The sequence below is a fragment of the Oncorhynchus clarkii genome, chromosome 29 (genome assembly GCF_045791955.1).
Source record: "Oncorhynchus clarkii lewisi isolate Uvic-CL-2024 chromosome 29, UVic_Ocla_1.0, whole genome shotgun sequence".
Taxonomy (NCBI): Eukaryota; Metazoa; Chordata; class Actinopteri; order Salmoniformes; family Salmonidae; genus Oncorhynchus; species Oncorhynchus clarkii.
The window spans coordinates 43364484-43389099 of NC_092175.1; the positions used below are offsets into that span (position 1 = coordinate 43364484).

A 24616-nucleotide genomic window follows, 5' to 3' on the forward strand; every position below is an offset into this window, starting at 1 on the left:
ATTGAGAACCACCCAGTGGGAGTCAATTGAGAACCACCCAGTGGGAGTCGATTGAGAACCACCCAGTGGGAGTCGATTGAGAACCACCCAGTGGGAGTCAATTGAGAACCACCCAGTGGGAGTCGATTGAGAACTGTCCGGTTCTTCTTTCCTTCACAGCTCTCGTCGATGGGAATGATGACAGAATACCATCACTTCTTCTTCACTACATTGGTGAGCTCTGAATTCCTGAATCACTCGTCAAACTTTCTTGTCAGCTTTCAAAGCAGCTTAACATCTCCAGTTAAAGTACATGATATACCATTTGTACGCACGCATGACTACGTTTCTTTAGATTAAATTGCAAATGTTACATATTCTTATTATTATTATGAAGCTCTGAATGTGCACTTTTATAAACTTTAAAAAATAAACAGAATATAAATGTGAATAACATATAGGTGTTCAGACACATCGTCTTCCATTTTATTACAGGTCATCTTTTTATTCTTAATCTCCCTTTCCCTCCCCCTCTCTCTCCCTCCCCCTCTCTCTCTCCTGCTCTCCCCCTCTCCCTCTCTCTCCCCTGCTCTCCCCCTCTCCCTCTCTCTCCCCTGCTCTCCCCCTCTCCCTCTCTCTCCCCTGCTCTCCCCCTCTCCCTCTCTCTCCCCTGCTCTCCCCCTCTCTCTCCCCTGCTCTCCCCCTCTCCCTCTCTCTCCCCTGCTCTCCCTCTCCCCTGCTCTCCCCTTCTCCCTCTCTCTCCCCTAATCTCACCCTCCCCCTCACTCTCCCCTGCTCTCCCCCTCTCCCTCTCTCTCCCCTGCTCTCCCCCTCTCCCTCTCCCTCTCTCTCCCCTGCTCTCCCCCTCCCCCTCTCCCTCTCTCTCCCCTGCTCTACCCCTCTCTCTCCTCACCTGTCCCTCTCCCGCTCTCTTCCCACCCGTCCCTCTCCTTCTCTCTCCCCACCCGTCCCTCTCACTCTCTCTCCCCTGCTCTCCCCCTCTCCCTCTCTCTCCCCACCGTCCCTCTCTCTCTCCCCACCGGTCCCTCCCCCTCTCTCCCAACCCCCCCCTCTATCCCCACCCGTCCCTCTCTCTCTCCCCACCGGTCCCTCCATATCTCTCCCAACCCCCCTCTATCCCCACCCCCCCCTCTCTCCCCACCTCTCTAGGATCTGTTTGCGTTAGACCTGGAGCCGTACCGCTACAGTGGGGTGAATATGACAGGTTTCAGGCTGTTGAATATAGACGACCCGTATGTAGCTTCCACCATGGAGAAGTGGTCTCTGGAGAGGCTTCAGGCTCCACCTAAACAGGAGAGTGGATTAATGGAGGGGGTCATGACGGTTAGAACACACACACACACACACACACACACACACACACACACACACACACACACACACACACACACATTCACACATACACACACACACACATACACACACATTCACACATACACACACACACACATACACACATACACACACACACATACACACATACACAGACAAATATACACACACACACATACACACACACACATACACACACATACACACACCCACACACACACACACACACACACACACTTACAAACACACACACATACACACACATACACACACACACAAACACACTTGCAAACACACACACACACAAATACACTTACAAACACACACACATACACACACATACATAATTACATAATTATTGTAACTAACCCTAACTAACCCAAATAATTAATGTAACTAACCCTAACTAATCTAAATAATTAATGTAACTAACCTTAACTAACCTAAATAAGGAATGTAACTAACCTTAACTATCCTAAATAATTAATGTAACTAACCTTAACTATCCTAAATAATTAATGTAACTAACCTTAACTATCCTAAATAATTCATGTAACTAACCCTAACTATCCTAAATAATTAATGTAACTAACCCTAACTATCCTAAATGATTAATGTAACTAACCCTAACTAACCAAAATAATTTATGTAACTAACCTTAACTAAACTACATAATTCATGTAACTAACCCTAACTAACCTAAATAATTAATGTAACTAACCCTAACTAACCTAAATAGTTAATGTAATGTTTTAAGCTTAACCATCCTAATTAATTAATGTAACTAACCCTCACTAACCTAAATAATTCATGTTACTAACCCTAACTAACCTAAATAGTTAATGTAACTAACCTTAACTAACCTAAATAATTAATGTAACTAACCCTAACTAACCTAAATAATTCATGTAACTAACCTTAACTAATCGAAATAATTAATGTAACTAACCCTAACCAAAATAATGAATGTATCTAACCTTAACTATCCTAAATAATTCATGTAACTAACCTTAACTATCCTAAATAATTAATGTAACTAACCCTAACTATCCTAAATAATTAATATAACTAACCTACATAATGTAATGTTTTAACCTCTCTCCTCCATGTGTTCCTGGTTCCAGACGGAGGCGGCGTTGATGTATGACGCGGTGTTCATGGTTGCCGTGGCGTCACAGCGAGCCACTCAGATGACGGTCAGCTCCCTGCAGTGTCACCGACACAAACCCTGGCGCTTTGGACCTCGCTTCATGAACCTCTTCAAAGAGGTTCGTAAACGTTTTATTTGTCAACAAACAACAACAAAAAATGTCATTATCTTTTGTTTAGAGTCCTTCGTGTGAGCAACGAGCATGTCCGGTTTCTGGGGCGGCAGGTTAGAGCATTGGACTAGTAACCGAAAGGTTGCAAGTTCAAACCCCCGAGCTGACAAGGTACAAATCTGCCGTTCTGCCCCTGAACAGGCAGTTAACCCACTGTTCCTAGACCGTCATTGAATGTAAGAATTTGTTCTTAACTGACTTGCCTAGTAAAATAAAGGTAAAATAAAAAATACAAAAAATAAATTTCCTGATAACCACACACAGAAAGTAGGCCTACGTGGTCTGTTGCATGACAAAGTAGGAAAGTGCCCATTTGGCAATGCCTGATTTCTGATTGTCATAACTCACCACGTCCATCACTAATAAGCTGAGCTTCTCAGTAATTTTTTTTCACCAGGCTTCATAGTGAAAGTGCAAAATATCATGATCTGATGATTCCGTGTATCCAGTGAAGACGTCGTAAAAACAAAACAGCCGTATGTCCTCACCTCACTGGCGCGGGAAACTCTCGAGGGCCTGCGATAGGCTAATTAATGTTGCATGTTCTCTAGTGACAGCTTCGGGACAAAACCCCGTTGATGATTTGATACAATGTTGCACTTCACTAGCAATAGCTCAAGTCAAGACCAATAGAAAGGGAGGCAGACAAGGTACAAAATATGTTAATGGAATGAGAGCTCTGTCTGTCGCTATGGGAATGGAATGAGAGCTCTGTCTGTCGCTACGGGAATGGAATGAGAGCTCTGTCTGTCGCTACGGGAATGGAATGAGAGCTCTGTCTGTCGCTATGTTAATGGAATGAGAGCTCTGTCTGTCGCTATGGGAATGGAATGAGAGCTGTCTGTCGCTATGTTAATGGAATGAGAGCTCTGTCTGTCGCTATGGGAATGGAATGAGAGCTGTCTGCCGCTATGTTAATGGAATGAGAGCTGTCTGTCGCTATGTTAATGGAATGAGAGCTGTCTGTCGCTATGTTAGTGGTATGAGAGCTCTGTCTGTCGCTATGTTAATGGAATGAGAGCTCTGTCTGTCGCTATGGGAATGGAATGAGAGCTCTGTCTGTCGCTATGGGAATGGAATGAGAGCTCTGTCTGTCGCTATGGATAGTAAACAGTCATGGTCAGTCCATAATAAAGAGCTGCTCTGCCTTCTTAACAACACTATCAACAAGGCAGGTCCTACAGGCCCTAGTTTTGTCTCACCTGGACTACTGTTCAGTCGTGTGGTCAGGTGCCATAAAGAGGGATTTACGAAAATTACAATTGGCTCAGATCAGGGCAGCACAGCTTAAATGTACATGTGGAGCTACTATTAATGGCATGCATGTCCATCTCTCATGGCTCAAAGTGGAGGAGAGATTGACTTCATCACTACTTGTATTTGTAAGAAGTGTTGACAAGCTGAATAAACCGAGCTGTCTGTTTAAACTACTAACACACAGCTCAGACACCCATGACGACCCCACAAGACATGCCACCAGAGGTCTCTTCACAGTCCCCAAGTCCAGAACAGACTATGGGAGGTGCACAGTACTACATAAAGCCATGACTACATGGAACTCTATTCCACATCAGGTAACTGATGCAAGCAGTAGAATCAGATGAAAAAAACATATATAAAATACACCTTATGGAACAGCAGGGACTGTGAAGAGACACACACGATAACATGCGCACTCTATGCACACATATATGTTGTATTGTAGATATGTGATAGTGGAGGAGTGGTCTGAGGGAACACACTAAATGTGTGGAACTAATGGGGATCCATAATAAACCCAGGAAGAGTAGCTGCTGCCTTGACAGGAACTAAAGGGGATCCATAATAAACCTCAGGAATAGTAGCTGCTGTCTTGGCAGGAACTAATGGAGATCCATAATAAACCTCAGGAAGAGTAGCTGCTGTCTTGACAGGAACTAATGGGGATCCATAATAAACCCCAGGAAGAGTAGCTGCAGTCTTGGCAGGAACTAATGGGGATCCATAAAAAAACCCAGGAAAAGTAGCTGCTGCCTTGACAGGAACTAATGGGGATCCATAATAAACCCCAGGAAGAGTAGCTGCTGCCTTGGCAGGAACTAAAGGGGATCCATAATAAACCACAGGAAGAGTAGCTGCTGCCTTGACAGGAACTAACGGGGATCCATAATAAACCTCAGGAAGAGTAGCTGCTGCCTTGGCAGGAACTTATGGGGATCCATAATAAACCCCAGGAAGAGTAGCTGCTGCCTTGGCAGGAACTAATGGGGATCCATAATAAACCCCAGGAAGAGTAGCTGCTGCCTTGGCAGGAACTAATGGGGATCCATAATAAACCCCAGGAAGAGTAGCTGCTGTCTTGGCAGGAACTAATGGGGATCCATAATAAACCTCAGGAATAGTAGCTGCTGTCTTGGCAGGAACTAATGGGGATCCATAATAAACCTCAGGAAGAGTAGCTGCTGTCTTGACAGGAACTAATGGGGATCCATAATAAACCCCGGGAAGAGTAGCTGCTGCCTTGGCAGGAACTAATGGGGATCCATAATAAACCCCAGGAAGAGTAGCTGCTGCCTTGGCAGGAACTAACGGGGATCCATAATAAACCACAGGAAGAGTAGCTGCTGCCTTGACAGGAACTAACGGGGATCCATAATAAACCTCAGGAAGAGTAGCTGCTGCCTTGGCAGGAACTTATGGGGATCCATAATAAACCCCAGGAAGAGTAGCTGCTGCCTTGGCAGGAACTAATGGGGATCCATAATAAACCCCAGGAAGAGTAGCTGCTGCCTTGGCAGGAACTAATGGGGATCCATAATAAACCCCAGGAAGAGTAGCTGCTGCCTTGGCAGGAACTAACGGGGATCCATAATAAACCACAGGAAGAGTAGCTGCTGCCTTGACAGGAACTAACGGGGATCCATGATAAACCTCAGGAAGAGTAGCTGCTGTCTTGGCAGGAACTAATGGATATCCATAATAAACCTCAGGAAGAGTAGCTGCTGTCTTGACTGGAACTAATGGGGATTTATAATAAACCCCAGGAAGAGTAGCTGCTGCCTTGGCAGGAACTAATGGGGATCCATAATAAACCCCAGGAAGAGTAGCTGCTGCCTTGACAGGAACTAATGGGGATCCATAATAAACCCCAGGAAGAGTAGCTGCTGCCTTGGCAGGAACTAATGGGGATCCATAATAAACCCCAGGAAGAGTAGCTGCTGCCTTGGCAGGAACTAACGGGGATCCATAATAATCCACAGGAAGAGTAGCTGCTGCCTTGACAGGAACTAACGGGGATCCATAATAAACCTCAGGAAGAGTAGCTGCTGCCTTGGCAGGAACTTATGGGGATCCATAATAAACCCCAGGAAGAGTAGCTGCTGCCTTGGCAGGAACTAATGGGGATCCATAATAAACCCCAGGAAGAGTAGCTGCTGCCTTGGCAGGAACTAATGGGGATCCATAATAAACCCCAGGAAGAGTAGCTGCTGTCTTGGCAGGAACTAATGGGGATCCATAATAAACCTCAGGAATAGTAGCTGCTGTCTTGGCAGGAACTAATGGGGATCCATAATAAACCTCAGGAAGAGTAGCTGCTGTCTTGACAGGAACTAATGGGGATCCATAATAAACCTCAGGAAGAGTAGCTGCTGCCTTGGCAGGAACTAACTGGGATCCATAATAAACCCCAGGAAGAGTAGCTGCTGCCTTGGCAGGAACTAATGGGGATCCATAATAAACCCCAGGAAGAGTAGCTGCTGCCTTGGCAGGAACTAATGGGGATCCATAATAAACCCCAGGAAGAGTAGCTGCTGCCTTGGCAGGAACTAATGGGGATCCATAATAAACCTCAGGAAGAGTAGCTGCTGCCTTGACAGGAACTAATGGGGATCCATAATAAACCCCAGAAAGAGTAGCTGCTGCCTTGGCAGGAACTAACGGGGATCCATAATAAACCACAGGAAGAGTAGCTGCTGCCTTGACAGGAACTAACGGGGATCCATAATAAACCTCAGGAAGAGTAGCTGCTGCCTTGGCAGGAACTCTCCGGGATCCATAATAAACCCCAGGAAGAGTAGCTGCTGCCTTGGCAGGAACTAATGGGGATCCATAATAAACCCCAGGAAGAGTAGCTGCTGCCTTGGCAGGAACTAATGGGGATCCATAATAAACCCCAGGAAGAGTAGCTGCTGTCTTGGCAGGAACTAATGGGGATCCATAATAAACCTCAGGAATAGTAGCTGCTGTCTTGGCAGGAACTAATGGGGATCCATAATAAACCTCAGGAAGAGTAGCTGCTGTCTTGACAGGAACTAATGGGGATCCATAATAAACCTCAGGAAGAGTAGCTGCTGCCTTGGCAGGAACTAATGGGGATCCATAATAAACCCCAGGAAGAGTAGCTGCTGCCTTGGCAGGAACTAATGGGGATCCATAATAAACCTCAGGAAGAGTAGCTGCTGCCTTGGCAGGAACTAATGGGGATCCATAATAAACCCCAGGAAGAGTAGCTGCTGCCTTGGCAGGAACTAATGGGGATCCATAATAAACCCCAGGAAGAGTAGCTGCTGCCTTGACAGGAACGAATGGGGATCCATAATAAACCCCAGGAAGAGTAGCTGCTGCCTTGACAGGAACTAATGGGGATCCATAATAAACCCCAGGAAGAGTAGCTTCTGCCTTGGTAGGAACTAATGGGGATCCATAATAAACCCCAGGAAGAGTAGCTGCTGTCTTGGCAGGAACTAATGGGGATCCATAATAAACCTCAGGAAGAGTAGCTGCTGTCTTGGCAGGAACTAATGGGGATCCATAATAAACCCCAGGAAGAGTAGCTGCTGCCTTGGCAGGAACTAATGGGGATCCATAATAAACCCGAAGAAGAGTAGCAGCTGCCTTGGCAGGAACTAACGGGGATCCATAATAAACCCCAGGAAGAGTAGCTGCTGCCTTGGCAGGAACTAATGGGGATCCATAATAAACCCCAGGAAGAGTAGCTGCTGCCTTGATCCTTAATAAATATAAGATAACAGGGTCTCGACCTGACTGCACTTCATTGTATTCAACTTGATAAGGAAAATATTTTTCATTCCGAATCCCGGTTTCAACTGTATCGGGCAGGTGGTGTCGTGTGGGCGAGCGGTTTGCTAATGTCAACGTTGTGAACAGAGTTCCCCATGGTGGCGGTGAGGTTATGGTATGGGGCAGGCATGAACTATGGGCAATGAACACAATTGCATTTTATCGATGGCAATTTGAATGCACAGAGATACTGTGACAAGATCCTGAGGCCCACCATCACCTCATGTTTCAGCATGATAATGCACGGCCCCATGTCGCAAGGATCTGTACACAATTCCTGGAAGCTGAAAACGAAAATGTCCCAGTTCTTCCATGGCCTGCATACTCACCAGACATGTCAACCATTCTGCATGTTTGGGATGCTCTGGATTGACGTGTACGACAGCGTGTTCCAGTTCCCGCCAATATCCAGCAACTTCTCAGCCAATGAAGAGGAGTGGAACAACATTCCACAGGCCACAATCAACAGCCTGATCAACTCTATGAGAAGGAGATGTGTCGCGCTGCAAGAGGCAAATGGTGGTCACACCATTTGTGTGTGTGTGTGTGTGTGTGTGTGTGTGTGTGTGTGTGTGTGTGTGTGTGTGTGTGTGTGTGTGTGTGTGTGTGTGTGTGTGTGTGTCATTGTATAATGTGGTCCACCTTATTATATTTTGTAATAAATCATTTACATTTTCTAGAATGCAAAAAAAAATATATATATATATGTAAACGTAACATGATGAACAGGAAGGACATTTGCCAACACGGGTGGCCAATATGATCTATCTGAAAGCCACGCCCCCTAATAAATCACGCCTTCTGAAAAGAACCTAAGGATTAGATTAGATTAGATGCTTGGTTAACCCAGCATGATGGTTAAATTAACCGAACTGATGGTTAAATTAATCCCATGTTATACACGCAACCCAATTTGGTTCTGTCAAAAGAACTTAGCGTGTGTTCTGTCCAATATTTACCCAGCAAATAACCCATATTGCATACAGTTAGCCCATTGGTGTGAATCAGGCTTTAGGTGTGTCATGAACATTCATAGAAGAATCATTCGTTCCAACAGAGATACAAACCCTGTCCCTTTGTGAGCTTATTCAAAGATGAGAGTACCTGAATCCTGGCCTAAATATAAATCACATTTCTATTTTGTAGAGCTGTCAAGCTTTTCTTTTTGAGGTGTTAATTAAAAAAATATACCACTTTTCAGAAACACCTCTAAAGGCTACGTTCTGAAGTGCCTGAGACAGAGCGAAGAGGAACTACTTTATTCTACGTTTCTTCTCCCATCTCAACAGTTTACCATCTCAACCTCCCAAGAAATATGGATTTAAGCGTTTAAAAAAATAAATATATATATATATATATATTCCCCGCCTGCCTGCATACTAACAGAAATGAGTCCTTTGATGCACAAGGAGCGCTCTGATCTTTTAAGTCTTAAATCCACTTGTGATGATTTGCCTGGAACGGAGAGAGCGGAGGAAAGAGTGGATAGAGGGGGTGGGGATAGTGTGTCCAGCCCTCCAAAAGCCTCTCTTTTTTTAATTTTTTTTATTTAAGTTACAGTGACGGCCTCCCCCAGCCAAACCCTGACGACACTGGGACAATTGTGCGCCGCCCTATGGGACTCACAATAACGGCCGGTTGTGATACAGCCTGGAATCAAACCAGGGTCTGTAGTGCCATCTCTAGCACTGAAATGCAGTGCCTTAGACCGCTGTGCCACTCGGGAGCTCCTGTCTGTCTGTCTGTCTGTCTGTCTGTCTGTCTGTCTGTCTGTCTCTCTGTCTCTCTGTCTCTCTGTCTCTCTGTCTCTCTGTGTCTCTGTGTCTCTATGTGTCTCTGTGTCTCTGTCTGTCTGTCTCTCTGTGTCTCTGTGTCTCTGTCTCTCTGTGTCTCTGTCTCTCTGTGTCTCTGTCTCTCGGTCTCTCTGTCTGTCTGTCTCTCTGTCTCTCTGTGTCTCTGTCTCTGTCTCTCTGTGTCTCTGTCTCTCGGTCTCTCTGTCTGTCTGTCTCTCTGTCTCTTTGTGTCTCTGTTTCTCTGTCTCTCTGTGTCTCTGTCTCGCTGTGTCTCTGTCTCTCTGTCTCTCTCAAAAAATATCCCCTGGTCGTCCCTGGATACCCTCAGTATACAGAACCAGTCAAAACTCATTCAAGGGTTTTTCTTTATCTTTCCTACATTGTAGAATAAAAGTGAAGACATCAAAACTGTAAAATAGCACATATGGAATCATGTAGTAACACACACACGGACTCACTCACTGTGTGAATTAATGATTTTTGAATTACTTTCCCTGTCCTCCATACATACATCTGTAAGATCCAGTTCAATCATTTAAATTTCAAACACAGATTCAACTTCAAAGACCAGGGAGCTTTTCCCTTATTTTTTTTTAAAGCCTCACGAAGAAGGGCAGTGATTGGTTAACGATAACGAATCAGACATTGTATAGGTATCTTTTCAAGCAGCAGCTATGGAGTTTTAATGGCTGTGAGAAAACTGTTAGGTTTTCGCCAGACATAATGGGACCAATGTCGTCCCAAAAAAAAGTTGACTCATTGGATGATCATCAAGACTGAAGAGATGATTGTAGACTTTTTTGAACGGTTCCAAAACTACAAAAAAAAACATTTTTACAGTAAGAACCTGGTAGTGTGATGGTTTGGAGATGCTTTGCTGCCTCAGGACCTGGATGACTTGCCTTAATAGAAGGAACCCTGAATTCTGCTCTGTATCAGAGAATTCTACAGGAGGATGTCAGGCACATCTGTCTGTGAGCTGAAGCTGAGAAGCGTAGGTGGGTCATGCAGCAAGACAATTATCCTCAAACACACAATGAAGTCTGACATGAAGGTCTGATTTCATTACTACTGAAACAGGACCCGGGTGGTATTATGCTCACTTCAATGCAAGCAACAATGAAGCATGCATGAGAGCACCAGCTGTTCCGGACGACTATGCAGTGGTGGGCCGTCGGGGCCAGCAAGGCCTTCTCTGCTGGCCTAAACGTCATCAGAATATAATTTTAAAATATATATATTTTCCCACAAATATGTATTAAATTATTCCCCAGAGTAAGAGTTATACTCTTCATTTCATAGCTTTCCTCTTGGTTGCACTGCTTCCAGCCCCACGTTGAGATTTGGAGGGCTGGTCTTTATGTTAGATCTTTTATCCAATCTTATTCAGCCATCATGAGTTGCCAGGGGTCTAAAATCTGCCCTCAGGCCTTCAGAATCAACAGTGCGGGCGCTTGTAGCTTGAAGTGAATGGAAATGAAAATTTAGTGTCAACCAATCAGCTTTAGAGTTGGCTATTGTACGCCTGCTGGCTGGCTTCAGTGTTACACAGCTAGAAGAGGAGGAGCCAGCTAGCAGGCGTAGTGCGTGCACGTCTTTTGATTGGATTACCAATATTGAGAGGCAGGTCCTATATGGGCAGGTCTATGCAGAACTTCAGAACTAGGAAACTGAATTCGATAAACGAATAAATTTGCATACTACTAAGCTGTTTTTTCAACCCACAATGGCGGAAGGAGGAGAAGATATCGATTTGGTTGAGGATTTAATTTAACGGCATTCTCAAGACGAACTTTTCAAGAAAAGTTAGACATTGTAAGGAGAGGTCGCCCGACGCCGACGCTACAAAGCCTGTCACAGGTGGGAAAGGGGTTCGTTCGCCACTTTCAAAGTTCCAACTACGAGCGCTATCAATGGCTCACAGGCTCCGAGAAGCACTGCAAGCTGTACTGCTGGAAATGCCTATTATTTGCAAGTGATCGATTTGGTGTTTGGAGCCACACTGGCTTTGCAAACCTGAGTTGTCTAACCAAGGCAGCAACGAGACACCAAAGTACGGCTGGGCACTTACAAGCAATGGTGCTTTTGAAAACTTTTGGGGACACCCAAGTGGATCTACAGCTCAACGAACAAGCGCGCAGGGCAACGGAGCCGCACAATGAAAAGGTGAAGAAAAATAGGGAAATATTTAAAAGACTCAATGATTTTGTTTTTTTTTACTCATGTTTTTGGGTGACGCCTGGTTATACTGCGTTTCTGTCTAAATGTATAGTGTCTAGAGCCATGGCATCATAATGATGGTAATAAGAGGTGGATTAATTCGGGTGGGACTGTGTAGGACCTCACTGAAGGCCCAGGCCCAGGCCTCAGGCCTCAGGCCCACGGCACGCCACTGCGACTATGTGATCAACGCTCTCCGATGTGAGCAAGACCATTATAAACATTCAGAAAGCCACGCGGATTACCAGGACTTGTACTCAAAGCATGTGCTGACCAACTGGCAAGTGTCTTCACTGACATTTTCAACCTCTCCCTGGCAGTCTGTAATACCAACATGTTTTAAACAGACCACCATAGTATCATCCCTGTGCCAAAGAATGGGAAGGTAACCTGCCTAAATGACTACCGCCCCGTAGCACTCACGCCAGTAGTCATGAAGTGCTTTGAAAAGGTTGATCATGGCTCACATCAACACCATTATCCCAGAAACCCTAGACCCACTCCAATTTGCATACCGCCCAAACAGATCCACAGATGATGCAATCTCTATCGCACTCCACAGTTCCCTTTCCCACCTGGACAAAAATAACACCTCAGCGTTCAACACCTCAGCGTTCAACAGCTCAGCGTTCAACACCTCAGCGTTCAACACCTCAGCGTTCAACAGCTCAGCGTTCAACACCTCAGCGTTCAACACCTCAGCGTTCAACACCTCAGCCTTCAACACCTCAGCCTTCAACAGCTCAGCGTTCAACACCTCAGCGTTCAACACCTCAGCGTTCAACACCTCAGCCTTCAACACCTCAGCGTTCAACACCTCAGCGTTCAACACCTCAGCGTTCAACACCTCAGCGTTCAACACCTCAGCGTTCAACACCTCAGCGTCCAACACCTCAGCGTTCAACACCTCAGCGTCCAACACCTCAGCGTTCAACACCTCAGCGTTCAACACCTCAGCGTTCAACACCGTAGTGCCCTCAAAGCTCATCACTAAGCTAAGGACCCTGGGACTGAACACCTCCCTCTGCAACTGGATCCTGGCCACACCCAAGTAGTAAGGGTAGGCAACAACACATCTGCCACGCTGATCATCAACACAGGGGCCCCTCAGGGGTGTGTGCTTAGTCCCCTCCTGTATTCCCTGTTCACCCACAACTGCGTGGCCAAGCACGACTCCAACACCATCATTAAGTTTGCTTACGACACAACAGTGGTAGGCTTGATCACCGACCACGATGAGACAGCCTATAGGGAGGAGGTCAGAGTCCTGGCAGTGTGGTACCAGTACAACAACCTCTCTCTCAATGTAAGACAAAGGAGCTGGTCGTGGATTATAGGAAAAGGAGGGCCGAACAGGCCCCCATTAACATCGATGGGATTGAAGTGGAGCGGGTCGAGAGTTTCAAGTTCCTTGGTGTCCACATCACAAAACGAACTATCATGGTCCAAACACACCAAGACAGTCGTGAAGAGGACACGACAACCCACTCACCCTCCCCTTAGGAGACTGACAAGATTTGGCCTCCACATTGACTCTGTGCCGGTACCCCCTGTATATAGCCTCCACATTGACTCTGTACCGGTACCCCCTGTATATAGCCTCCACATTGACTCTGTATCGGTACCCCCTGTATATGGCCTCCACACTGACTCTGTACCGGTACCCCCTGTATATAGCCTCCACATTGACTCTGTACCGTAACACCCTGTATATAGCCTCCACATTGACTCTGTACTGTAACACCCTGTATATAGCCTCCACATTGACTCTGTACCGTAACACCCTGTATATAGCCTCCACATTGACTCTGTACCGTAACACCCTGTATATAGCCTCCACATTGACTCTGTACCGTAACACCCTGTATATAGCCTCCACATTGACTCTGTACCGTAATACCCTGTATATAGCCTCCACATTGACTCTGTACCGTAATACCCTGTATATAGCCTCCACATTGACTCTGTACCGGTACCCCCTGTATATAGCCTCCACATTGACTCTGTACCGTAATACCCTGTATATAGCCTCCACATTGACTCTGTACCGGTACCCCCTGTATATAGCCTCCACATTGACTCTGTACCGTAATACCCTGTATATAGCCTCCACATTGACTCTGTACCGGTACCCCCTGTATATAGCCTCCACATTGACTCTGTACCGTAACACCCTGTATATAGCCTCCACATTGACTCTGTACCGTAACACCCTGTATATAGCCTCCACATTGACTCTGTACCGGTACCCCCTGTATATAGCCTCCACATTGACTCTGTACCGTAACACCCTGTATATAGCCTCCACATTGACTCTGTACCGTAACACCCTGTATATAGCCTCCACATTGACTCTGTACCGTAACACCCTGTATATAGCCTCCACATTGACTCTGTACCGGTAGCCCCTGTATATAGCCTCCACATTGACTCTGTACCGTAATACCCTGTATATAGCCTCCACATTGACTCTGTACCGTAACACCCTGTATATAGCCTCCACATTGACTCTGTACCGTAACACCCTGTATATAGCCTCCACATTGACTCTGTACCGGTACCCCCTGTATATAGCCTCCACATTGACTCTGTACCGTAACACCCTGTATATAGCCTCCACATTGACTCTGTACCGTAATACCCTGTATATAGCCTCCACATTGACTCTGTACCGTAACACCCTGTATATAGCCTCCACAATGACTCTGTACCGTAACACCCTGTATATAGCCTCCACATTGACTCTGTACCGTAACACCCTGTATATAGCCTCCACATTGACTCTGTACCGTAACACCCTGTATATAGCCTCCACATTGACTCTGTATCGTAACACCCTGTATATAGCCTCCACATTGACTGTACCGTAACACCCTGTATATAGCCTCCACATTGACTCTGTACCGTAACACCCTGTATATAGCCTCCACATTGACTCTGTACCGTAACACCCTGTATATAGCCTCAACATTGACTCTGTACCGTAACACCCTGTATATAGCCTCCACATTGACTCTGTACCGTAATACCCTGTATATAACCTCCACATTGACTCTGTACCGGTACCCCCTGTATATAGCCTCCACATTGACTCTGTACCGTAATACCCTGTATATAGCCTCCACATTGACTCTGTACCGTAATACCCTGTATATAGCCTCCACATTGACTCTGTACCGTAACACCCTGTATATAGCCTCCACATTGACTCTGTACCGGTAGCCCCTGTATATAGCCTCCACATTGACTCTGTACCGTAATATCCTGTATATAGCCTCCACATTGACTCTGTACCGTAACACCCTGTATATAGCCTCCACATTGACTCTGTACCGTAACACCCTGTATATAGCCTCCACATTGACTCTGTACCGGTACCCCCTGTATATAGCCTCCACATTGACTCTGTACCGTAACACCCTGTATATAGCCTCCACATTGACTCTGTACCGTAATACCCTGTATATAGCCTCCACATTGACTCTGTACCGTAACACCCTGTATATAGCCTCCACAATGACTCTGTACCGTAACACCCTGTATATAGCCTCCACATTGACTCTGTACCGTAACACCCTGTATATAGCCTCCACATTGACTCTGTACCGTAACACCCTGTATATAGCCTCCACATTGACTCTGTATCGTAACACCCTGTATATAGCCTCCACATTGACTCTGTACCGTAACACCCTGTATATAGCCTCCACATTGACTCTGTACCGTAACACCCTGTATATAGCCTCCACATTGACTCTGTACCGTAACACCCTGTATATAGCCTCAACATTGACTCTGTACCGTAACACCCTGTATATAGCCTCCACATTGACTCTGTACCGTAATACCCTGTATATAACCTCCACATTGACTCTGTACCGGTACCCCCTGTATATAGCCTCCACATTGACTCTGTACCGTAATACCCTGTATATAGCCTCCACATTGACTCTGTACCGTAATACCCTGTATATAGCCTCCACATTGACTCTGTACCGTAACACCCTGTATATAGCCTCCACATTGACTCTGTACCGGTACCCCCTGTATATAGCCTCCACATTGACTCTGTACCGTAATACCCTGTATATAGCCTCCACATTGACTCTGTACCGTAATACCCTGTATATAGCCTCCACATTGACTCTGTACCGTAACACCCTGTATATAGCCTCCACATTGACTCTGTACCGGTACCCCCTGTATATAGCCTCCACATTGACTCTGTACCGTAATACCCTGTATATAGCCTCCACATTGACTCTGTACCGTAACACCCTGTATATAGCCTCCACATTGACTCTGTACCGGTACCCCCTGTATATAGCCTCCACAGTAACTGTCACGTTCTGACCTGTATTTCCTTTGTTTTGTATTTATTTAGTACGGTCAGGGCGTGAGATGGGGTGGGCAGTCTATGTTTGTTTTTCTATGTTTTGGGTATTTCTATGTTTCGGCCTGGTATGGTTCTCAATCAGAGGCAGGTGTCATTAGTTGTCTCTGATTGAGAATCATACTTAGGTAGCCTGGGTTTCACTGTGTGTTTGTGGGTGATTGTTCCTGTCTCTGTGTTTGCACCAGATAGGGCTGTTTTAGGTTTTCTCACGTTTGTTGTTTTGTTAGTTTATTCATGTATAGTTTCTTTATTAAAGAAAAATGAATAACAACCACGCTGCGTTTTGGTCCGCCTCTCCTTCACCTCAAGAAAACCGTTACAGTAACACCCTGTATATAGCCTTGTTATTGTTACTTACATTTCTTGTTTAAAAAAAAATATTTTCTTAACTCTATTTCATGAACTGCATTGTTGGTTAAGGGCTTGTCAGTAAGCATTTCACGGTAAGGTCTACCTCTGTTGTCATCGGCACACGTGACTAATAAAGTTTGATTTGATTTTGATTTGATTTACTATCACAGCCACCTAATCATCACTTCCAATTGGTTCATCCCTCCCAACTCCTCTCCTCTATAACTATTTCACAGGTCATTACTGTAAATGAGAATGTGTTCTCAGTCAACTTACCTGTTAAAAGGTTAAATAAAATACAGGGAGAAAGTTGGCTTTCAAAACTTCAATTAGACTTCATCTCCCCCAACCCTGCACCTGTACAGGGAGAAAGTTGGCTTTCAAAACTTCAATTAGACTTCATCTCCCCCAACCCTGCACCTGTACAGGGAGAAAGTTGGCTTTCAAAACTTCAATTAGACTTCATCTCCCCCAACCCTGCACCTGTACAGGGAGAAAGTTGGCTTTCAAAACTTCAATTAGACTTCATCTCCCCCAACCCTGCACCTGTACAGGGAGAAAGTTGGCTTTCAAAGCTTCAATTAGACTCCTCAGATGCACAGAAGTATGACAGTGTTCTCTCTTTTCTCTCAACCCCCCCCCCCCTCCTATCTCTCGCTCTTTCTCCCCTATCTCTGTCACTCTCTCTCTCTCCACCTCTATCGATCTCTCTCATCCCTCTCTCTCTCATCCCTCTCTCTCTCATCCCTCTCTCTCTCCACCTCTATCACTCTCTCTCTCATCCCTCTCTCTCTCATCCCTCTCTCATCCCTCTCTCTCCACCTCTATCGCTCTCTCTCATCCCTCTCTCTCTCATCCCTCTCTCTCCCATCCCTCTCTCTCTCATCCCTCTCTCTCTCCACCTCTATCACTCTCTCTCATCTCTCTCTCTCTCATCCCTCTCTCTCTCATCCCTCTCTCTCATCCCTCTCTCTCTCCACCTCTATCGCTCTCTCTCACCCCTCTCTCTCTCATCCCTCTCTCTCTCACCCCTCTCTCATCCCTCTCTCTCTCATCCCTCTCTCTCTCATCCCTCTCTCTCTCTACCTCTACCGCTCTCTCTCACCCCTCTCTCTCTCATCCCTCTCTCTCTCATCCCTCTCTCTCTCATCCCTCTCTCTCCTCTCCTCCGCAGGCCCAGTGGGATGGTCTGACAGGTCATATAGTCCTCAATAAGACAGATGGGCTGAGGAGAGACTTCGACTTGGACATCATCAGTCTGAAGGAAGATGGCACGGCCAGGGTGAGTACAGACCGCGGGGGTTGTTTGGTCGGTGGGTGGGTGGGGGCCCTGCCAAAACAACCAGGCTTTCCTTCTCCAGAGCTTGACCGTTCCATAGAGAGTAATTGTTGAGATGTGTGTGTGTGTGGTGGGATGTGTGTGTGTGTGTGTGTGTGCCTCTGTTACACAACCATTGGTTTGGGTAATTCAGGTTATTTCCTCCTCAACGACCATCATGTAAACATATTGAAGGAGGCAGCAGCTGCTCCCCAGTGTACAGAGGAGCGCCATGGAGATGATGTCTCTACTGGTTAACTGCATGTTTTCTCCTCTCTGCCTCTCTTCTCATAAAAGGGCTTTGTTGAAGGCTCCAGTGTACAGAGGAGCGCCATGGAGATGATGTCTCTACTGGTTAACTGCCTGTTTTCTCCTCTCTGCCTCTCTTCTCATAAAAGGGCTTTGTTGAAGGCTCCAGTGTACAGATGAGCGCCATGGAGAGGATGTTTCTACTGGTTAACTGCATGTTTTCTCCTCTCTGCCTCTCTTCTCATAAAAGGGCTTTGTTGAAGGCTCCAGTGTACAGATGAGCGCCATGGAGAGGATGTTTCTACTGGTTAACTGCCTGTTTTCTCCTCTCTGCCTCTCTCCTCATAAAAGGGCTTTGTAGAAGGCTCCAGTCGTCTCACTAAAAGGTGGAGCAAGGTTTGTATTTCTACAAGTACGTAACCTTGTGATGTGCCTCCTCTTTACTCTCCCGATGAACAGTTCCTGACCTTTACCCCCACTCCCTCCTAACAGTCCTCTATACCTTTATGTTGGTCTGTTTCCTAGTTATTCTGAAACTACCCGTGGAATACCCTCTGTCACAACTTCGATGTTTGGTCCTATTTCGCTCTCTCCACCCCATCTCTCTCTCTCTCCCCCATCTCTCTCTCTCCCCCCCATCTCTCACTCTCTCCCCTTCTCTCTCTCTCCCGCATCTCTCTCTCTCTCTCCACCATCTCTCTCTCTCTCTCCCCATCTCTCTCTCTCTCTCCCCCATCTCTCTCTCTCCCCACCATCTCTCTCTCTCCCCCCCATCTCTCACTCTCTCCCCTTCTCTCTCTCTCCCGCATCTCTCTCTCTCTCTCCACCATCTCTCTCTCTCCCCACCATCTCTCTCTCTCTCCCCCATCTCTCTCTCTCTCCCCCATCTCTCTCTCTCTCCACCATCTCTCTCTCTCTCCCCCATCTCTCTCTCTCTCTCCACCATCTCTCGCTCTCTCCCCCCATCTCTCACTCTCTCCCCTTCTCTCTCTCTCCCGCATCTCTCTCTCTCTCCCTATCTCTCTCTCTCTCCCCCATCTCTCTCTCTCTCCCCCATCTCTCTCTCTCTCCCCCATCTCTCTCTCTCTCCCCCATCTCTCTCTCTCTCCCTATCTCTCTCTCTCTCCCTATCTCTCTCTCTCCCCCATCTCTCTCTCTCCCCCATCTCTCTCTCTCTCCCCCATCTCTCTCTCCTTCCCCCATCTCTCTCTCTCTCTCCCCATCTCTCCCTCTCTCTCCCCATCTCTCTCTCTCTCCCCATCTCTCTCTCTCTCCCCATCTCTCCCTCTCCCCCATCTCTCTCTCTCCCCATCTCTCCCTCTCCCCCATCTCTCTCTCTCTCTCCCCATCTCTCTCTCTCCCCATCTCTCTCTCTCCCCCATCTCTCTCTCTCTCCCCATCTCTCTTTCTCTCCCCCATCTCTCTCTCTCCCCAGCTCTCTCTCTCTCTCCCCATCTCCCCCATCTCTCTCTCTCTCTCCCCATCTCTCTCTCTCCCCCATCTCTCTCTCTCTCCCCATCTCTCTTTCTCTCCCCCATCTCTCTCTCTCCCCAGCTCTCTCTCTCTCTCCCCATCTCCCCCATCTCTCTCTCTCTCTCCCCATCTCTCTCTCTCTCCCCATCTCTCTCTCTCTCCCCATCTCTCTCTCTCTCTCCCCATCTCTCTCTCTCCCCATCTCTCTCTCTCCCCATCTCTCTCTCTCCCCCATCTCTCTCTCCATCTCCCTTTGTTGCTGTCTTTCTCTTTATACAGTATGACAGGCTTTACATAAGGCTGCTGGGTGTGTGATGGTTATGTTATGGTACTGAGAGAGAGAGAGAGAGAGTTTTTATAGTGCGGCCATTTATTGTTGTTGAGCTGCTCTGAGGGGGGAGATACATTCAAATGGTGTTATGGGATTGTGTGATTTCTTCATCTAATAGGCAGTCAGTCCTTCAGAAAAGCACCTGGATGGAATCAGAGTCTATAGAAAGAAAAGGTTCCACAATGAACTCAAATACGCCTTTCACACTATTGAGCTGAGTTGCAGGACTACTCTTCACCTCCAACCCACCTCTATGACCCCCCTCTTGACCCTCTACGACCCCCCTCTGACCCTCTACGACCCCCTCTGACCCTCTACGACCCCCCTCTGACCCTCTACGACCCCCCTCTGACCCTCTACGACCCCCCTCTGACCCTCTACAACCCCCCTCTGACCCTCTACGACCCCCTCTGACCCTCTACGACCCCCCTCTGACCCTCTACGACCCCCCTCTGACCCTCTACGACCCCCCTCTGACCCTCTACAACCCCCTCTGACCCTCTACGACCCCCCTCTGACCCTCTACGACCCCCCTCTGGACCTCTACGACCCCCCTCTGACCCTCTACGACCCCCCTCTGACCCTCTACAACCCCCCTCTGACCCTCTACGAGTCTGTCTGTCTGGCTCAATGATTCATCTAAATCTCTCTATAGCTGAGAGTTGAGCTAAATCTACGTAACTATAGTCTATAGGACTTCTTACCTCTAACTGTTTAACATTATGGGAGTAGCAGCTAGGATCCTAGACCAGGGCCGGACATCTCCAGTCCTCAAGAGGCCTGATTGATGTCACAGTCTTGCCCCGGCTAACACACCTGACCCCCCCCCCCCCCCCCTCACCTTCAGTTTACAATGCCATTAGTTTAAATCAGCTGTGTTTGCTGGGGATGGGGGGGGGGGGGGGGGGGAGTAGTAGGACGCCAATCAGGCCATGGAGGACTGGAGTTGCCCACCCCTGATCTAGACCATGGAGAATCTCCAGTCACAAATCATTTTTATTCCAGGACTGTAGGGTTAATCTGTGTCCGGGGATACCGTCCCCGGGGAAACCGTCCCCGTGGAAACCATCCCCTTCAATCTGATGAACGATCCTTTATTACTTGTGCCCCTTCCCTTCCCATGCTGCCGTGAGTTGGACTCTGTGGTGTAACCCAATAGGATGTTGGTAATTGGATAATCTACGTGGGTCTATTTGAGTCCCCAATGGCACCCTATTCCCTATGAACCCTGGTCTAAAGTAGTTAATGTTTTTTATTCAGATTGCGGTGTGGAACTCCTACACGGGTTTGAACCTTACAGAGACCAACAGGGATAAAACCAACAATGTGACGGACTCTATGGCCAACAGGACACTGATCGTTACTACTATATTGGTGAGAGGGGGAAGAGGAGAGGAGAGGAGAGGAGCGGAGAGGAGAGGAGAGGAGAGGAGAGGAGAGGAGAGGAGATGAGAGGAGAGGAGAGGAGAGGAGGAAGAGGGGAGGAGAGGAGAGGTGAGGATAGGGGGAGGAGGAAGAGGGGAGGAGAGGAGAGGAGAGGGGAGGAGAGGGGAGGAGAGGGGGAAGAGGGGAGGATAGGGGGAGGAGGAAGAGGGGAGGAGAGGGGGAAGAGGCGAGGAGAGGAGAGCAGAGGAGAGGGGGAAGAGGGGAGGAGAGGGGGAAGAGGGGAGGATAGGGGGAGGAGGAAGAGGGGAGGAGAGGGGGAAGAGGCGAGGAGAGGAGAGAGAGGGGGAGGAGGGGAGGAGAGGACAGGAGAGGGGAGGGGAAGGGAGGAGAGGAGAGGAGAGTTGAGGGGGAAGAGGGGAGGAGAGTAGAGAAGAAGGGAGGAGAGGAGAGGGGGAAGAGGGGAGGAGAGGAGAGGTGAGGGAGAAGAGGAGAGGAGAGGGGGAGGCTAGGTGAGGTGAGGGGGAAGAGGGGAGGAAGAAAGGAAAGAGGGGAGGAAGAGGGGAGGAAGAGAGGGAAGAGGGGAGGAGAGGAAGTGTGGAGGAGAGAATAAGGAAGGAGGGAGGATGATCTTTATTACTGTACTGGTGAAAGGGGCAGATATTACAAAACAATATTGTTTTAAAAAGTGCCTATGCTGCCATTATTCATTACAGGAAAACCCTTATGTGATGTTTAAGAAGTCAGACAGGGAGCTGTCCGGTAACGACCGGTTCGAGGGCTACTGCCTGGACCTGCTGAAGGAGCTGTCCAACATCCTGGGGTTCACCTACGAGGTCAAACTGGTGTCTGATGGGAAGTATGGTGCACAAAACGATAAGGGGGAATGGAACGGCATGGTCCGAGAGCTCATCGACCACGTGAGTTGTCGATGAGCTTATTCATGCTGTACCAGTGTAGCCCATGTGGAATGAATGACTAGTTAGTTCGCTGTAGAATCATCGCTCTAGAGGAATCCATCACTCTTGAGGAATCCCTCAATCTAGAGGAATCCATCACTCTAGAGGAATCCATCACTCTTATAGAATCCATCACTCTAGAGGAATCGATCACTCTAGAGGAATCTATCACTCTTATAGAATCCATCACTCTAGAGGAATCCATCACTCTAGAGGAATCCATCACTCTTATAGAATCCATCACTCTTATAGAATCCATCACTCTAGAGGAATCCATCACTCTTATAGAATCCATCACTCTAGAGGAATCAATCACTCTTATAGATTCCATCACTCTAGAGGAATCCATCACTCTAGAGGAATCCATCACTCTAGTGGAATCCATCACTCTAGAGGAATCCATCACTCTAGAGGAATCCATCACTAGAGGAATCCATCACTCTAGAGGAATCCATCACTAGAGGAATCCATCACTCTAGAGGAATCCATCACTCTAGAGGAATCCATCACTCTAGTAGAATCCATCGCTCTAGAGGAATCCATCACTCTAGTGGAATCCATCATTCTAGTGGAATCCATCATTCTAGTGGAATCCATCACTCTAGAGGAATCCATCACTCTAGAGGAATCCATCACTCTAGTAGAATCCATCACTCTAGAGGAATCCATCACTCTAGTGGAATCCATCATTCTAGTAGAATACATCACTCTAGTGGAATCCATCACTCTAGTGGAATCCATCACTCTAGAGGAATCCATCGCTCTAGTGGAATCCATTACTCTAGTGGAATCCATCACTCTAGAGGAATCCATCACTCTAGTGGAATCCATCACTCTAGAGGACGCCATCACTCTAGAGGAATCCATCACTAGTGGAATCCATCACTCCAGAGGAATCCATCACTCTAGTGGGATCCATCACTCTAGTGGAATCCATCACTCTAGAGGAATCCATCACTCTAGAAGAATCCATCACTCTAGAAGAATCCATCACTCTAGAGGAATCCATCACTCTAGAGGAATCCATCACTCTAGTGGAATCCATCACTCTAGTGGAATCCATCACTAGAGGAATCCATCACTCTAGTGGAATCCATCACTCTAGTGGAATCCATCACTCTAGAGGAATCCATCACTCTAGAGGAATCCATCACTCTAGAGGAATATATCACTCTAGAGGAATCCATCACTCTAGAGGAATCCATCACTCTAGAGGAATATATCACTCTAGAGGAATCCATCACTCTAGAGGAATCCATCACTCTAGTGGAATCCATCACTCTAGTGGAATCCATCACTAGAGGAATCCATCACGCTAGTGGAATCCATCACTCTAGAGAATCCATCGTGGATTGAAGTGATGTCACCCGCTCGGAGACCTAGAAGTAGTTGATTCCAAGGCCAACCTAAACCGAGGTGAATTTAAAATGTAATTAAAATACCTCTCTGACCATCACCCCTTCCCTCTCCTCTCAGATAGCTGATCTGGCAGTAGCCCCTCTGACCATCACATATGTGAGGGAGAAGGTGATAGACTTCTCTAAGCCCTTCATGACTCTGGGCATCAGTATCCTGTACAGGAAACCCAACGGCACCAACCCTGGAGTGTTCTCCTTCCTCAACCCCCTGTCGCCTGACATCTGGATGTACGTACTACTGGCCTGCACCGGAGTGAGCTGTGTCCTGTTTGTCATCGCCAGGTAAGTGATTAGGGTAAAGGGTTTTAGGGGCGAGGGTGTAGGGTGTAGGGTGCTGCTAGCATGTAGGGGTTAGTTAGGGATTCAGCAATTGTCATTGCTAGTTAAGGAATCAACCCCAAAACCAAAGCATTTCACACTTTAACAGCCCAACAGTCTGGGTGATCCATCCTATCCTCCAGTAGATAGGACTGGGTGATCCATCTTATCCTCCAGTAGATAGGACTGTGTGATCCATCCTATCCTCCAGTAGATAGGACTGGGTGATCCATCCTATCCTCCAGTAGATAGGACTGGGTGATCCATCCTGTCCTCCAGTAGATAGGACTGGGTGATCCATCCTATCCTCCAGTAGATAGGACTGTGTGATCCATCCTGTCCTCCAGTAGATAGGACTGGGTGATCCATCCTATCCTCCAGTAGATAGGACTGGGTGATCCATCCTATCCTCCAGTAGATAGGACTGGGTGATCCATCCTGTCCTCCAGTAGATAGGACTGGGTGATCCATCCTATCCTCCAGTAGATAGGACTGTGTGATCCATCCTATCCTCCAGTAGATAGGACTGGGTGATCCATCCTGTCCTCCAGTAGATAGGACTGGGTGATCCATCCTATCCTCCAGTAGATAGGACTGTGTGATCCATCCTGTCCTCCAGTAGATAGGACTGGGTGATCCATCCTATCCTCCAGTAGATAGGACTGTGTGATCCATCCTGTCCTCCAGTAGAT

General features: G+C 47.2%; 1 protein-coding gene across 3 annotated transcripts in view; it reads left to right on the forward strand.

Moving 5' to 3' along the window:
- LOC139387900 (glutamate receptor, ionotropic, kainate 1a) overlaps positions 1-24616 on the forward strand; it is a 99530-nt gene that overhangs the window by 41830 nt on the left and 33084 nt on the right. For all 3 annotated transcript variants that reach the window (XR_011629233.1, XM_071134251.1, XM_071134252.1), the window contains exons 6-13: positions 160-213; positions 1150-1323; positions 2457-2600; positions 17650-17757; positions 18394-18438; positions 21107-21220; positions 21946-22149; positions 23665-23888. Coding sequence is in view for 2 of the 3 variants with exons in the window: in XM_071134251.1 (XP_070990352.1) it covers positions 160-213; positions 1150-1323; positions 2457-2600; positions 17650-17757; positions 18394-18438; positions 21107-21220; positions 21946-22149; positions 23665-23888 (1067 nt within the window). In the remaining variant the exon portion in view is untranslated. The remainder of the gene's footprint in view (positions 1-159; positions 214-1149; positions 1324-2456; positions 2601-17649; positions 17758-18393; positions 18439-21106; positions 21221-21945; positions 22150-23664; positions 23889-24616) is intronic.